The 17783-nt window shown below is 42.4% G+C and overlaps 1 protein-coding gene across 1 annotated transcript in view; it reads right to left on the bottom strand.

The window, feature by feature from the left end:
- CSMD1 (CUB and Sushi multiple domains 1) overlaps nucleotides 1-17783 on the bottom strand; it is a 2474714-nt gene that overhangs the window by 117850 nt on the left and 2339081 nt on the right. The window contains exon 56 of the mRNA XM_019520340.1: nucleotides 9645-9818. Coding sequence (XP_019375885.1) covers nucleotides 9645-9818 — 174 coding nt within the window. The remainder of the gene's footprint in view (nucleotides 1-9644; nucleotides 9819-17783) is intronic.

Here is a 17783-nt window from a genome sequence, read left to right as displayed (position 1 = left end):
CTTCCAAAAAAAAAAAAAAAAGGAAAGAAATAATTGCATTGCAAAATTTATCATATTGCCTGTACAATAAATACTAACCCTATCTGTTTACCTATATGTGTAAGATCTTATTTCAGTTATCATTAAGATTCATTCTCATTACATTCTGATTACATTGCATGGTTCAGAGACTTGGAATCTAATAAAGTAACAAGCTATTGAAAGGTAATTTTAATGGCGGCTGATGGAAAGTCAAAAATAGACCAAGTAAAGAACGATTGCCTAAGGAGCATGCTAAATCTGGACAGCTGGAAGATACACATGGAAAGATAGAGGCTCATGTAGTTTGGGAATATGAACAGAATGCAGCCAAACAAGATACTACATATATTGTTGAGTGTATATGAGGATGGAAAGAAACCACGGAAAGACCATCAACATGATAAGAAAGATGAGATGCAGAAGAATGTGATTATAAAAAGTTGGATCCCATGAGGAAATCATTGCACAAAGATATTGGTAAAATACAAAATGATGGATGGGATATGTGTATTAATGAGATATTCCCTCTTTCAAAGGCCCCCTGTACTGTGCAGGTAAAGGCACAATGGGATCTAATTCACAGTTCACACACTTGTGCTTCCTGTCAAGCCACAAATGTATGACAAAAGGTGTAATGGTGAGATCACTTATTAGATTCCACTGTGCCTCAGTGGCAATGCATAAAGGGTACACAGGGGTGCACATGCACCCCCTGAGAGTGCTGCTGCACCTCCTAATGGCCAGCGTTCCCCACTTAGGCAATGGGCAGGGGGGCCAGGCGAGAAGACTGGTGCTCCCCCTGCAATGCCAGCCGGGGAGTGGGGGCACCAGGAGAAGCGATCCCTGGGGTCCCCCTGTGGCCAATCATGCCGACCAGGAGACGGGTTCCCCCCATGGCTGATTGTGTCAATCCTAAAATGTCAGCAGTGCCACTGACACTTCCCACCCCCGCCACTCACTGATTGGCTGCAGGGGGACAAGTGTCCCCCCCAACTCAGGAGGCACCAGTCGCCCATGCTGTGCTTATTGCACATTGTGCCTGGGCTTTCCCTGCATGGGCAAGAAGCAAACTGCCACAGCTGGGAGCCCCACACACTCCAGGTAAGGGGTCCCGAGCCATGGGGGTGCCCCATAATCCCTCTCCTCTAGGGGTGCAGTAAAACCTGAGGGCTTCATCCTCCCATACTCCTGATTTCATGCAGCCATGATCCCCAAGGCTCAGGAGTTTCATACATTCCTGAGCCCTAGGCATTGTGGCAGGTGTGATCCCCAGGGCCCAAGGGATTCACACACCCGTTAGCCACTGGGGATCGTGGCTGCCTTAATCAAGCATCTAGGGGTTTTATGCTGGGCATGGTGCACCTCTGTGGTTTGGAGTCCTGTCAGTTGACAGGGCTCCCAGCCACAGAGGAGACCTACTATGCATGTAAGTTAAAGCTCAATAGCAATCGGCTATAAAGTTAGTACACATTTTTTTAGATCTAAATTTATAGCTCGTTTGTAACTTTTTATTACATGTCTAGCTGGTCTCCAGGTACCTGCGTACTTAACCAGTTAATTGCACAATACCTGTAACACATAAAGGGGGGCTTAGGGTACAAGCTGCAACCCTGATTTTTTTATGTTGATCCTTATCCTCTAACAGCTAAACAGGGAACATTATCTCATTTTATGCAGGCCACCAAACAGCTAGCAAATCAGCATGAGCCTACCTTGAGACATGAATCAGAAATGAAATATTTGCAATTTACTCAAAACAATTTTAACTAAAAGACTATGTTTGATGCGTGTTACATTTTTGTAGCATCTTCCAGAATATGTGCTAAAGTGTGCTTGAAGGTGAATAGATTAGTAGAGTCTATAGGCAGAGTCCCACATATCATGCATAGCTATAAATGGACATATAAAGTTAAAAATAAGTCTGTATTTATTGCATAAATCAAAAAGAGAGAGAGAGAACAAGAAAAAGGAGAGAGATAAGCCACGATTCAGAAGGTGGATGCACACTGGCTAAGTAGCCACAAGCATAGAGCAATTATATATGGATCAGTGTCAGAATGGCAGGAGGCTTTGAGTGTGGTCTGCTCTGGGTGTGTTTTTTTTAACATCTTGATTGATGTTTTTTAAATAGAAATAAGGAGCTTCCTGATAAAGTTTACAGATGGCACAAAATGAAGAAGATGTACACTTACATTGGGGGCAGGATTAAAATTCAAAAGGATCTTAAAGTTGTGAGAACTGGGCACTAGACAACAGAACAAAATGTAAGGTGCTACACACACAAACTCCTCATGAGTCAGCAAAAAGGTAAATAGAGTTTTGAGTTTCCTTGACAGGGTTATGGTACGCAAGATCTAGGGCATAACAATACTACTTTACTTAGTGCCAGGTAGACCTGAGATGGAATATTACACGCAGTTCCTGGCCCCACAATTTAAAGAGGATGTAGAAACACTTCAGAGGCTCTACAGGTGAATAACTAATGTAAAAAAGAGTTTGGCATAGCCATACAAGGAAAGTTTGACAGATCAAGGTATGTTTAGTTTGATCAAAAGAGATTAAAAAGGAACATGATAGCAGTCTTTATACATTTGAAAGCATGTAATAAGGACAGGAGTGGGCAAGAGATTAAGTAATGGGTTTAAGCAAAACAGATTTAAATGAAATATAAAACAAAAGAAAACAAAATATAAACCTTCATGACTTCCAGAGCAGTAAGACAGCAAAACATGCCCACTCAGGAAACCAAGAGTCTGGACAGACCTTTTCTAGGGTTAACAGCAATATTATAAAAACAGTGCATCCTCCATGTGTGCAAGATTAATCTTGAGGTCCCTTTCAAACCTATGACTATAATTCCATGGAATGGAGGTTGAACAAAAACTGAAATCAGGCAAGACTGTGTTTCTGCACTAAGGGGGAAGTGTTGCAATAATTTGCTGCTTCTCTTTTCTTCAGTAATCCCTTGTGCTCAGGGGTGATTGTCTTCTATGATGGCCTTATCTCTGGGTCCAAAGATGGATGAAAAGGCAAAACTGGGATCAACAGACACTGTTGAAACTCAGGTAGGTGTTTTTGTGTGGGGTGGAAGCTCCAGATACTTGATTGCATCTGTGACATGATGTTTCTCCCACTCCCACTTTTCCATCCCCTGTTGTCATCATAAGGTTTCAGGGTACTGAGATTCTTGCAGAAGACCCTTCCTCCATTTTGGGTGGTACTGAGCAACAGTGTCTCATGAGTGTCAATGTTGCATTTTTTCAAGTTGGTCTTGAGGACATTCTTAATGCACTTCCACTGCCTCCTATTGAGCATACACCTTTGCTAAGCTGGGAGAATAAAACTTGCTTAGGGATCCTGGAGTCAGACATTCAGATGACATGGCCAGACCCACCTAGTTGATGCTAGATGATGTCTGCCTCAATGCTCACAGTTCTTTCTTGCAAGAGAACACTAATGTTGGTGCATCTGTCATCTCATTAGAGTCCAATAATCTTTTGCAGGCAGCACTGATGGTACTTCTCCCATGACTTGAGGTGTCTCCTGTATGTTCTCCACACCTCTGCTCTGTACAGCAAGGTGGGGATCATGACTGCTTGATAAACCATGAGTTTGGTTTCAGATCTGATGTTTTGATCTTCAAATACCCCTTTCCTCAGGTGTCGAAGGCTGAACTTGCATTTTTGAGGCAATGTTGGATTTCTTCATAGATATCAGCCTTCTGCAAGAGATGGCTTCCAAGGTTTGGGAAATACTCAATGTTCTCCAGAATTTCACCATGAATCTGAATTACCAGAGCTGGGAACTGCTCATTAAGATCTTGTTGATGGATGACATCAGTTTTCTGAGTGTTAAGCATCAGTCCCATTTTCTTGTATGCCTCAGTAAAGACGTCAACAATTGCCTAAGGGTTTGCTTCTGAATGAGCACACAATATAGCACCATCAGCATTCTGGAGTTCTATGACTGAAGTTGGGGACGTCCTAGTTTTGGCTAAGAGTTGGCTGCAATTAAACAGTTAAACCATCCATTAATTAGTTTAGCCCCACTCCAACTGGAAGCTTGTTGGTGGTCAGAAGTAGCATTGCAGCAAGGAATATCAAGAAGAGAGTTGGAGTGATTACACAGCCTCGCTTAACTCCCATCTTAACCTCAAAGGGATCTGTGATAGACCTATTACTGAGAACCACCACTCACATACCATCATGGAGCAGGCAAAGTATGGTGACAAATTTCAGTGGGCATCCATACTTCAGAAGGATTCTCCGCAGTGCTTCTCAGTTGATAGAGTTGAAGGCTTTCATAAAGTCAAAAAGGCCACATACAGAGGTTTATGTTGTTCACAACATTTTCCTGCAGCTCGTGAACTGTGAAGATCATGTCAGTTGTGCCTCTTGATGCCTGAAACCCACACCTGGATTCCAGAAGGAGGTCTACAGCAAGTGGTTTCTACAGGATGTGGACAAGTTTTAGAGAGTCCAAAGTAGACCCACCCATATGACCAGAGTCTTAAAAGGCAAACTATACAAGGAAAGGCTGAGGGATCTCAGACTCTTCAGCCTGAGGAAAAGAAGGCTGAGAGGGGACCTGGTAGCAGGTTACCGCTACACTAGGGGAGTACATCATGGACTTGGTGAGCAACTGTTCATTATGGCAAAAGCCAGGAGTAATGGCCACAAACTTCTGGAAGATCGATTCAGGCTCAACATTAGGAAAAACTTCTTCACAGTCAGGGTGTCCAGACTGTAGAATAAGCTCCCTCCAAAGGCAGTGCAATCACCTACCCTGCAAATCTTCAAGAGGGGACTAGACAGTGACCTTGCCGGGGTCACCTGACCCCGAGTTATCTTTCCTGCTTTGTGCAGGGGACTGGACCCAATGTTCTTCTGAGGTCCCTTCCAGCCTTACAATCTATGAATCTATAAGTGGAAGAGATGGTTGAGGTGGGTTCTCACAATGATTTTTCCTATGGTGGCCACAGAGGTGATCCCTCTGTAATTTCCAAGGTCAGACTTGTCTCCTTTCTTGAAGACTGTCACAATCATTGCATCCCTGTGGTCATCTGGGACTTATTAATGTATTATGTATTGTCATTTTTTCTTCACGACATTTTTCAAAACTGTTTAAGAGTAAAGGATGCCTTTTTTCAAAGTGCCAAAACTGAAAGTGCCTTCGTAGCAGCATGAAGTATGATTTTCAAAAAGACTTGTATACTTAGGACCCTAGTGAAACTTAGGCATCTAAGCACATTTATACACATACATTTGTCTGCTCTGACACGTCTGACATGTCGGAGCAGACTCGATTAATTGAGCTTGCTCTGCATGCAAGCTGCATTGCGATGCAGAGCAATCGTGTACAAATGACTTAAATGCTTAGGTTATTTTTGAAAATGGAACTTAATTTTCTGCAGTACCTGGGGTCAGGTTTTTACAGGAAATTTGGATAGAAGTGAAGATAGGCATCTAGTGAGTATATCAGATATGGTCAGGGATCCAATTTCAATTGTTTTTGAAAAACATTTTCCTTAAGCACTTTCAAATATTTTACCTAAAGCTAATTAAAGATTTTTTAAAATTAAAATTAGAACATCTTTCTCTTATAAGTTACTGTGATACCCATACGCTTCCTCTCCCCACATCTAACATGTACTATATCCTGTTCATAGAATCATAGAAAATTAGGGTTGGAAGGGGCCTCAGGAGATAATTTAGTCCAACCCCCAGCTCAAACCAGGACCACCCCTAACTAGATCATCCCAGGCAAAGCATTATCTAGCCGTGTCTTGAAAACACCCAAGGATAGAGATTGCACCACCTCTCTGGGTAACCTTTTCCAGTGGTTTACTACCCTTCTAATGAGAAAATTCTTCCTAATATATAACCTAAAATTCCCTTGATGCAATTTGACACTGTTGCTCCTTGTTCTGTCATCTGCCACCACTAAGAACAGTCTAACTCCAGCCTCTTTTGAACCCTCACCCCACTTTCAGGTAGTTGAAGGCTGCTATTAAATTCCTTCTCAGTCTTCTTTTCTCTAGACTAAATAAGTCCAGTTCCCTCAGTCTCTCTTCATAAGTCTTGTGCCCCAGCCCCATCACCATTTTTGTTACCCTCTGCTGGACTCTATTTTGTCTACATCCTTTCTGTATTGAGGGTCCCAAAACTGCACACAGTCAAGATGTGACCTCACCAATAATGAATAAAGGGGAATAATCACTTCCCTGAACCTACCTGGAACACAGCTACCAATGCAGCCCAGTATGCCGTTAGTCTTCTTGGTAACAAGGGGACACTGTTGGCTCATATTCAGCTAACTGTCTACTTTAACCCCCACGAACTTTTCTGCAGACCTGCTGCCCAGCCAGTCGGCCCCCAGCCTGTACTGGGACATGGGATTGTTCTGTCCTAAGTGCAGGACTTTGCACTTGTCCTTGTCAAACCTCATGAGATTCCTTTTGGCCCAATCCTCCAATTTGTCTAGGTCACTCTGAATCCTAGCCCTACCCAGCATATCTACTACTCACCCCAGCTTGATGTCATCTGCAAAGTTGCTGAGGGTGTACTCTATGACATCATCCAGGTACTTGATAAAGATATTGAAGAAAACTAGCCCCAGGACCAACCTCTGGGGCACTCCACTTGATACAGGCTGCCAACTAGACATTGATCCATTAATTACTACCCTCTGATCCTAATGCTCCAGCCAGTTTTCTTTCCATCTTGCAGTCCATTCATCCATCCTGTACCTCCTTACCTTGCCTGCAAGAATGTTATGGGAGACCCTATAAAAAGCCTTGCTACAATCAAGGTATATCACATCCACTAATTTCCCAGCATCCACAGAGCCAGTCATCTCATCATAGATGGCAATCAGGTTGGTCAGGTGAATCCATGCTAACTGCTTCTAATCACATTCTTCTCTTTCAAGTGCTTATAAATGGATTCCTTGAGGATCTGCTCCATAATTTTTTCCTGGGACTGAGGTGAGGATGACCAGTTTGTAGTTTCCTGGTTCCTCCTTTCTTAAATATGGCACTATATTTGCCCTTTTTCTGATACCTCTCCTGATAGCCATGAGTTTTCAAAGATGATGACTAGTGGCTCTGCAATCACATCAGCCGATTCCTTCACATCCTTTGGGTGCATCCCATCTGGCCTAATGGATCTGTATGTGTCCAACTTTTCTAAATAGTCCCTAACTTGTTCTTTCACCACTGAGGGCTGCTCCCCAAACTCTGCTGCCTGGTGAAGTAGTCTGGGAGCTGACCTTGCCTGTGAAGACCAAGGCAAAAAAAGCACTTCAGCCTTTTCTGCATCCACTGTCACAAGGTTGCATCCCGCATTCAGTAAGGGACCCACACTTCCCTTATCCTCTTCTTGCTATCAACATACTTGTAGGAACCCTTCTTATTCCCCTTCACATCCCTTGCTAGCTGCAACTTCAGGTGTGCTTTGGCATTCTTACTTTATCCCTGCATGCCCAAGCAATGCTTTTATACTCCTTGCTAGCTATTTGTCCAAGTTTCCACTTCTTATAAGCTATCCTTATGTGATCTAGCTTACTGACATGTTCCCTACCAAGCCAAGCTGTGTTTCTGCTGTATTTGCTAGTCTTCCTGTGCATTGAGATGCTTTGTTTCTGCACTCTCAGGTTTCTTTAAAGTAGAATTAGCTCTCTTGGACTCCTCTCCCCCTTAAAATTGCCTCCCAAGGGATCCTGCTCATGAGTTCCCTGAGTGAGTCAGAAACATCTGCTCTTCTGAAGTCAATGGTCCATACTCTGCTGCTCTCCATCCTTCTTTTCCTTAGCATCCTGAACTCAATCATCTCATGGTCACTGCTGCCCAAGTTGCCATCCACTACTATATTCCCCACCAATTCATTCATGCTGCTTGTAAGCATCAGGTCAAGAAGACCATGGCCTCCAGTTGGCTGCCCCAGCACTTGCACCAGGAAGTTGCCCCCAACACTCTCCAGAAACTTCCTGGATTGCCTATGTACTGCTGTACCTCTCTTTATGAACTGGATTGCCTCTTTATGAACCTTCAGACACTGCATACTCTGGAACATTGGAGAAGCAACTGAGGAAGAATTCTGCTGAGCTCTAGACTGAAGTATGCTTTGTGAACTCCATAGGGATGGAGATTGCTGAATATGGTTAGCTCAGAGTTGTTGGGGAAGACTTAGTAAAGATAAATATTGAGAAAATTGTACTGCCAGCCTTTAGCAACCAGTAGGTGTGTGCAAGCAAGGGATGTACATTCTGGCCCAGATTTCAATTGGTTTGCACTAGAACAGCAACATTCTTTGAATTTTCATTAGCTCTAGAGACTCTTTGCCAACATTCAAGTTCCTATTTCACACAGCAGAGAACTACAGCTTCTCAACAGAGCAGTTGGGAAGACTTAATATTGGAAGACAATATTTCTCCCTAACCTCATTCTCAGAAACAGGTGAGATAATTATTCTGAATCTTAAAAATGACATAGGACCAGATCTTGGGCATGAGAAATTTCTGCTTCAATGGTTAAGTTTTGGCAAAGTTGTAACCTTAAAATGTAACATGTTGGGCGGTCTTAAGCACAGATGTTCCTACTAGTGCCTCCTATAACAAAAATTATAAAACACATCTAATTAATGTAGATAGTTTCTGACTGATGTAGGTAGTTTGATTCATCTTCTTCAGTTTTAGCCATGACTTTTCAAGGGGACTGATTTTAGAAGTCAGCTAATATACAGGAATTTCAGGAACTATTGGACATAAATGACATCTTTGCCTTTAATAGCTTTTAAAAACAATTATATTTTCGGGAGTAGCTATGGCCATGTGGATATACTGCTATCTCATTTTACCACTGTGAAGATTCTCCTTTAAGAAATTAAAAATTACATGACTTTCTAAAACATGAACAGAAATTTTAAATAAACTGAAAATGCTACTGGCTTTCATTGTGTCAACAACTTCATATCATTACTTGTAAAACAAACAGTCAGCAAACCAAACAGAAACAGCTTATGAAATGAAGAAAAAGAAGATGAAAATTAAAAGTACACATAAAAAAGCCCCACCAAATATTAAATAAGTATTTGGAGTCTTATGAAAACTAGACACACGTGCACACACACACAAAAGCAACATAGGACAGTAAATTAATAGCCAGAATTTCCCTTTCTTAACACTAATGTAAACTTTCTCTTAAAGTGCTGTGATTCAAAAAACATATTAATAAACCTGCCATCCAATAGAGAAAAAAAGTGAAAGAAAACCAAATACTTTCAGTAATGCTTGGTAGGATTTTCAAAACTTCAATATGAGTTATTAGCCAAAGTCCACTGGCCATCAATAGAAAAAGCAATCATTTTTAAAAAAATATGTTACAGGTCAAACAAAATTACTACTTCATCACTACTATGTAAATTGTTTGATGAGATGACCATAGCTTAACATTTGTTGAAGGAGTATGCAACTTGTGACTGTAACTGATGTAGGTAGTCTGAAAATCCCACTCATAATTAATATTCAGTGTGTGTGTGTGTGTGTGTGTGTGTGTGTGTATATATATATATATATATATGTATGTATGTATGTATGTATGCATGTATAGAAAAAGATCTACTTACAGACACACACAGGCGTTTGTCCAGACCACTTGTGATCCTGGAGGCAAATCCTGACAGAAGTGCCAACAAGCCGGAAGCCAGGGTTACATTGATAGACTACAGTGTCGCGATAGCTGAACCCATCCCCACTAATGTGGCCATTTACAATTGGATCTGGAGAACCACAATGACCAGCTAGAAAAAAAGAACAAATCGGTCAAGAAAACATATACAGAATATTTTTGTAAATATTGGTTTAACATCAGCTTCCTGTCATTTCATTCACCCCTGTGGCAAACACTAACAGCAAAGCCCTGCAAGTTGCTGAACACTTTCTAGATGGATATAAGAAATTTATCTGCATTGTGAAAGACCACCTAAGAACTCATCTTAGGTAAAGTGCTTAGTGATCTATCTTAGATATATCTTAGATTTCAAATTGTTCAAACCACTCAGCAAATTCTCCATAGAAAATACCAGTTTTCTAGGCCTGATTCCCATTACCACGTTCTAACCTTAACATACATTTACCTGTGTGTAAAGGTTTTTTTACAGTGCTCTGGAAATGCAAATGGGGTTAGTGGAAGTAAAAATCCAGTCTGTTTTATTGATTTATTCCAGAGACTTGCACATAGGTCTAATGGTATATTTTAGGGCAGGATTATAGTGTAGCTCTTAAATTAATTCAGGAAAATGCCGGGTGCCTACCCTTATTCCCTTATACAGATACTGTTTTCCTACTTGAGCAAGTGGCAAGCATGGAGACAAGAATGACTCCTAGGACAGGGAAGTTGTATGCTGCCTTCTTAATCTGCTCAGTTCTTAATCAGGCACATTCTTAATCTGCTCCATAAATAATATATTTATGCTGACATCAAGCAGATATTTGATTCTGAGATGACCATAGACCCGTTTATAGTTGATTTAAGGACAACTTCTTTCACACCGAGTTAAAGGAGCAAATCTCTTTAAGTACTGTGAGATTTCCAGAATCAGTAGAAAGTACTAGGTAGGCCAAAATAACCTCAGATTCAAAGCAAAGCTTCTGAGGGATTTCCTCATGGCAAACAAGGCAAATATCAAATTGTTTGGCAAGGAAAGTGTGCGCAAGCACGTGTGTGTGTGTGTACATGAGTGACTTCAAACAAACAAACAAAACAATTATATGAAGAAAGCAGTCAGAAACCAAACCTAAGAGGGAGCAGAGAGACAGAGCTCTTTGGGTATTGAATGTACAGTAAAGGTTTCCTTGGTTTTCTGAACATAGAAACAGCAGGCTACTGTTTACTTCTACTTTGTCCACAACCTCTGTTTAAATTAACAGGAGTGCAGAAAGTAATATACCTGGTTTCTACCAGTAGTTTCTCCTCCTAAATGGTTCAAACCTGAAAGGCTATTCATATTTGCTAATTATTTTATCCAAAGGGGTAACACTAACATTTGATTTATGAAACAGGTGCAGAAAGGAAAAGCAAAGTTCTATTAAGAGAAAGGAAAAGAGTTTAAAAACCACAAATCATTTAATTCAAACAGAGATATATAGATATTTCTCAACTGATCAAAATTCTTTGATTCCTTATACCAGAATGTTATATTAGTGCATGACTGATGAGAGATAAATTGAGATGCAATTCCTGTAGTGAAGCCAAATATATTGAATCATGACAAACCACAGGACGAGGAATAACTGAGAAGTGCAAACTGGAGTATTACATTATTTCCAACTGAATAAAGATTCAGAAGTACAACCTTCTGTACTTACACATAATTCATTTAATTTAACTAAAAGAGTAGTGCAGTTAGTGGATTGAATGATTTTTTGTCAGTTTGGACTTGGTTAGATTAAATATTCCAACAGCTCAAGAACTCAATGAATGGGGCAATAAAACAGCATATTTATGTAATTTCCCAATCAGGGCAAATGAGGTCTAAGTACATTAAGGATGCTGTTAGTGGATCATTTCATAAAATATGCTTTCAAGAACTAAAGAAATTGCTGAACTGGTTCAAGGTTGGGTCAGCACTTCCATTATATAGCAGCCAAAAAGTTATTACTTTTCTCTATAGAAAAGAAATCTATAAAATAGAAGTCAATAGGTCTCTGTCAAGGTGAAGCACTTTTCCTGTGACCTCTCAGTTACAGGATCAGGTCCCCAGTTAGAATTGCAGAACAGTGTAACATTTTTTTCCACTGGATTTACATTCCAAGAAAAGTAAAACAGAATTTTATCCAAAGGGAATGTTTTATGACTTTTTAAATCAGTATATTTAATATTTTGGAAGCTGTTAGGTTGAAATGTAGATTTTGAAATATTGCCTTCATTTTTGTGTGCACAACTGTACACCTAAAATACAAGAGAGGATAAAACTGGACCTACTTCTAGAGAGCATATCAATTCAGAGAAATATTTAAGCACATACTTAAATCTAACTGAAGCCAGGAATCATAGAAGTAGGGTCGGAAGGGACCTTATAGATCTTCAAGTCCGACCCCCTGCCAGGGCAGGAGAAAAAAAACTGGGCTCAAATGATCCCAGCTAGGTAGGCATCAAGCCTCCTCTTAAAGACCCCCAGGGTAGGAGCCAGCACCACTTCCCTTGGATGAATGAATTTGTGAACATGCTTTTGTGCTGTTCTGAATCAGGAATATGTATTGTCACATCTCTAATAACCAGTATATGAATATAAGATTTTGGCCTTCAAGGAACTGCCTCTGCAAATTTTTTTAGGGGTGAAATATTACTAAAAAAAGGATTAATTTAGGGCCAAAGCCCTAATGGTCTCTAGATTCAAATGACTTGGCATGTATCCCACTTACAGATGTATTTCATTTAGTCACAAAACCATTAATTGAAGGTCTCCTAGACCTACATGTCTTCTGGGACAGGGATGAGATAACTTTTTATTGGGATATAGGTAGTAGCTCCTGGTATCTGGACTGAGCCCATAAGTTCATTTTACATAAGCTAAGAGACAGCTACTATGTGAGAATTGTTTCCAGGTGCAATTGTCCTGAGCCTAATTTAAATTACTGCAGTAGAAATGTAAAAGCCTATTTTAGCCCATTGTCAGTGCTTTAGATAGCAAAGGTCCTGATCCAAAGCTCAGCAAAATCAATCTGAATTTTTGTATTGTTTTTAATACCATTTGGATCAGCTTTCAAGCCCCTTTTAACATATAAATGGTGTGTTTTGTGCTTGACATTCACGTTATATGAAATAACTGGCTAGAGGCAAACACAGATCTCACAACAGCCTCACAGCCTTTCCAAGCATATCTCTGACAACTCAAACCTTTGTGTGCAGTACTCTTACACATGAACAAAACCCAGAAATAAGACAGTGCTGCCCTCAAGGTCTCCTGCTTTGGTCATGTTTGAGAGAAGAGGCGGGATTTTCCTTTGGGGACTCTTCGCTGCTGGGTGTGACACACAGAGTAGAGGCAGGTGACTACGGTGTATTTCTCAGCTGAGCTTTGAGGAGAGCCACTAAAACAGTATAGCCAGACTCCAAGTTGGAGTGAGCAAGCCACAGAACATAAAGATCGGTTATTCAGATTCATCTACTGTGCTCAGAACTGTTACCATATTGTCTGAGCCTAAAGTCTAAGTGTTTAAACCTCACCACGGGGTGTTTGCAATTCACAAACTAGGTGTGCCTGCACCTGACTCCTCCTGGGTTGATCCCGTAAGCCTGCTTTAAGATGTTTAAAATATACTGACAACACTGGGTTCAGCAAACACAAACACTTACATCTGGTGATAGACAATTGTTTTGCAATAGCCTAATGGTTAAAGCATTTGACCAGGAATTGGGAGAGGTGGGCTGAATTTACTCTTCAAGAATTTGCCTCAAACACAAATCTGCCACTTCTGAGGATACTGCCAAAATCACCGGATTATAGGCTATGCACAGTTGAAGGCATTCTTCACTACTGCTGGAGATGTGCTACTGGGCAGAAAGGAATGCAGGATTCAAGGAGCCTACAGGAGAACAAGCAAGCAGAAGCTCAACTATTCAATCCATTAAGTTGGGCACTGTCTTGGGAAATGGGACTTCTAGAGTCTGATTTCTGCTCCAGAATATTGCCTGTGTATTTTAACAGGCACCAAGTAAAATGCATGAACGCAACTGTCAGCAAAGATCAGATCCCAGGTCACCTCTTCCAGTGAATTGGCTACAGATAGGCTTCCTTTTTCTTGATGTTCTTTTGGATCCATGACTCTTGCCTCCTTATCTATACAGTGGCCAACCTTCAACATGAATAATGGAGGATGTTCTCCCTCCTGAATTATTTTGTAGCTCAGTGATTAGGACTTTCCCTTACTGCGATGCTGGAGATAAGCATTTGAATCCCTAAAAATCAAGGTGGACCTTCAAGCCTGATCTCACTTCCTGAGTGCTATAACTATTTGGTTATTATGCAAGAGGTGGCTATCACTACCATCACCTTCTCCTCTTTCCTGAGTGAGCCAACTACCTGTGCACAGCAAGTGGCAATGTAGGTATTTAAGTTTAGCTGCAGTTTTCAAGCCATTCTTACAGAGGTGCCAAACTTAGGGCTTCAGGTGAACTCCTAAATGTGGCAAATAGGTAGGATTTCAGCTACCAGTCCCCTCTTTTTGTCATTTCCTGTTGACTGGTTTAGGTGTCCTTCTGGAAGGTGTGCTAAACACTGCAGATCCTATTTATAGGAGCCTAAGGGTGCAGACAGACATAAATAATTGAAATATTTCCAAGTGAAATGCACTTGAAAACTTTTCAAAAAGGAATCATTTCAGCTAGAGGGCATACATACTGCCCCTATGGCATTCCCCCTTCCCTCCCCACAAACGGAAGGTTTCAAAACACTGCAGCTTCCTCTAGCACTGCCAAGTTGCACAAAGGGTGGGCTACAGCAACTTAGTCCCCACTCCCACCATAGAGAAGAGGTAATTGAAGAGGTAAGTTGGGCTGCTGAGGACTACCTGCTGCTGTGATCCCAAGTTCTATGCCTCTTGCCTCTCCCCTTCTCAGTTGACCACGGAGGTAGAGGGGAATAAGGTTGGTTGACTCAACTCCAGGGGTGGCAGGAGCAGGGATGTGACAAGGGAGGCAGTGAGTGATAGTGACGCTCCCTGAAGACAGGGGTGGGGGGGTGTCTCAGTGGGGAACAAATAAACCCTCAGGCCCCAAAGTGGGACCCAGAGCCTGGACATCTGGTGGGCTGTACACTCTGTTCTCCTTCCCTTTCCCTAGAGACATAACAAAAAGGGAAACATTCCAAAATAGTAGCTAATTGAAAGAGGTACTATTTTGCACTTATTCAGCCAGTTTTGGAACATTTTAAATGGCATGTACTTTTGTATAGCTGGACTTTTGAAATGTTTCAATCATTAAGTTTACCCACACCTAACTCTTTCCATTTAAAGTACAGGGAACTAAGATATCTAAAGTTAGTTTGTGGATGGCACTCAGTGCATTAAAGTCACTTTTTGGCTAAATTTGTGATGGTGAAGATTAAATCAGCTATAAGTTACATACAGGCATTCTTTACAGATAGTATACAGACAGTCACCGCATGTTCCAGGAAACGCAGAGCCATGGCTGCTCATTCCCTGGTCCTGCACAACAGGTATGCTCCCATCCCCACACATGAGGAGGCTCTGATGATGACAATGGAGGAGGAGGAAGGTAAGCACTATGCTGCCACCTCCAGGAGGAGGCGCAAGGTGGTGGTGGTCGGGGACTCCATCCTGCAGAGCACTGAGGGACTGATCTGGACCCCCTAGCCCGTGAGGTCTACTGCCTCCCTAGGGCCCACATCTGAGATGTTGTGGAAAGGATCCCCAGGCTTGTCCATCCCTCTGACCACTATCCCATGCTCTTTGTCCATGTAGGAACAAATGACACAGCCAGGAGTAATCTGGACTGGGTCATGAGTGACTACAGGCTCTGGGGGCTGAGCTCAAGAGGTCAGGAGCTCAGGTAGTCTTCTTCTTTGTGCTCCCTGTTGCAGTCCATGGTCCTAGGACGGCACGATGCAACAAGGAAGTGAACCAGCGTCTCCAATGACAGTGCCACTGACAGGGCTTCAGTTTTCTAGATCACAGCACGCACTTAAGGGAGACAGGACTCATGGGAAAAGACAGTATCTACCTCACATGGAGAGGTCAGTCCCTGTTCTTGGCCAGGATGGCAGATCTTCTTGATAGAGATTTAAACTAAGATTGCTGGGGGATGGGAAACACTGAGTGGAGCTTGCCTGGGGACTGACATGCAAGGAACCTCTGTAGATAGGGACACAAGGAGCCTCTTGTGGGAGCTGAGGAAATAGTTCTCCTTCAGTGTGACAGGAAATTGAGGGCCTCAGTAGGAGGACTTAGGTGCCTGTACACTAATGCCAGGAGCATGGGGACCAAGTAGGAGGAACTAGCCCTCCTTCTCTCCAATAGCCATTACAATCTAGTGGAGATTATGGAGACCTGGTGGGACTCCTCACACAATTGGGGTGTAGCCATAAAGGGCTATGCCCTGCATAGAAGGGACTGAGTAGGAAAAAAAAGGTGGAGATGTAGTTCCCTACGTGAAGAAGCATTACACCTCCTTGGAGGCTGATGTCAGCTCCAAAAGGGAACAGCTTGAAACTCCCTGGGTCAAGCTGTGGGGGTGGGGGGCATGGCAAGAGATATCTAACAGTAGGCATACACTATAGGCCACCAAACCAGGGGGAGCAACTTGATCTAGAGTTCACCCGAGAACTAACAGAGGCTGCCCAGACATGGGCTGTGGTTGTCATGGGAGACTTCAGTTATCCAGATATCCCTTGGGAGGAACTCTCAGTCAAGTCAGATCAGTCGCATTCCTTCCTGATCTGCACTGAAGAGCTTTTTCTGACTCAGGAGGTGCACAAGCCAACCAGATGTAATACTCTTCTAGACTTGGTCCTGGCCAAAGGTCATCCACAAAATAAGACAATCTGGTGACCAATTTAAACATAGAGGGCAGCCTGGGTGATAGCAATCATGAAACCATTACATTCACAGTCCATCACAAGGCAGACAAATCGGATAGCAAGCTTGAAGTTTTGGACTTCAAAAATGCAAATTTCAACAAGCTCAGGTCATAAGTAGGGAATGTGCTAAGGAGCCAGGGACCGAAGGCAATACAAGTGAATGAAGAGTGGTTGTTCCTAAAGGACATGATTCTTGAAGCACAAAGGAAGCCCATTCCCATGTGGAAGAAATGTAGCAAAAGGGCGGGGAAGCCCTCTTGGCTAAACAGGGCAATTAACATCCTCTTAAGAAGGACAAAAGAGGTGTACAGTCAATGGAAGCTAGGGACAGCCCAAAAGGAGGACTATATACCTATGGCCCACACTTGTAGGGATCAGATTAGAAATCCTAAGGTGGTGACTGAACTAAAATTGCATTGGGAATCAAGGACAACAATAAGTTGGGTGCATAGGAAACTGGCTGTGGGGAAGGACCCAGAGAGTTCTAATGAACAGATCTGTGTCAGCTTAGTGAGAAGTGGCCAATGGTGCCCTGCAGGGGTGAGTGCTTGGTCCAGTGCTATTCAACATCTTCATCAATGATTTGGCTCTCGGAGTAAAGAGCTCACTGGCCAAGTTCATGGATGACACCAACTTATGGGGAAGCATGGTCACGCTTGAAGATAGGCTGCAGATATAGGTGGACCTAGACAGACTTGCAAGTTGGGTGGACCAGAACCAGATGAAGTTCAACATTGAGAAATGTAAAGTGCCCTACCTGGGGACAAACAATCCCCAGCACACCTACAGGCTTGGCAACGCCAACATAATCAGCACTATGAATGAAAGGGACCTGGGGGTAATAATGGACCACAGTCTGAATGTGAGCTGGCAGGGCCAACAATACCCTGGCATGTATCAATCAATGCATCTCCAGCAAAACCAACAAAGTGATTCTCCTACTCTACTTGGCATTGGTGAGATTGCAGCTGGAGCACTGCACACTACATCCATCTCTGGGCTCCACACTTTAACAAGGATGTGGTAAAGCTTGAGAAAGTCCAGAGAAGGGCCACCCATATGAACAGAGACTTGAATGGCAAGCCATACGAGGAAAGGCTGAGGGATCTGGAAATCTTCAGCCTGGAAAGGAGAAGGCTGAGAGGGGACTTGGTAGCAGCTTACTGC

The sequence above is a fragment of the Gavialis gangeticus genome, unplaced genomic scaffold (assembly GCF_001723915.1).
Source record: "Gavialis gangeticus isolate Ggan-Ray unplaced genomic scaffold, GavGan_comp1, whole genome shotgun sequence".
Lineage (NCBI taxonomy): Eukaryota > Metazoa > Chordata > Crocodylia > Gavialidae > Gavialis > Gavialis gangeticus.
Note: the sequence above shows the minus strand (reverse complement) of the source record. Positions and strands in the feature narration are given on the sequence as shown.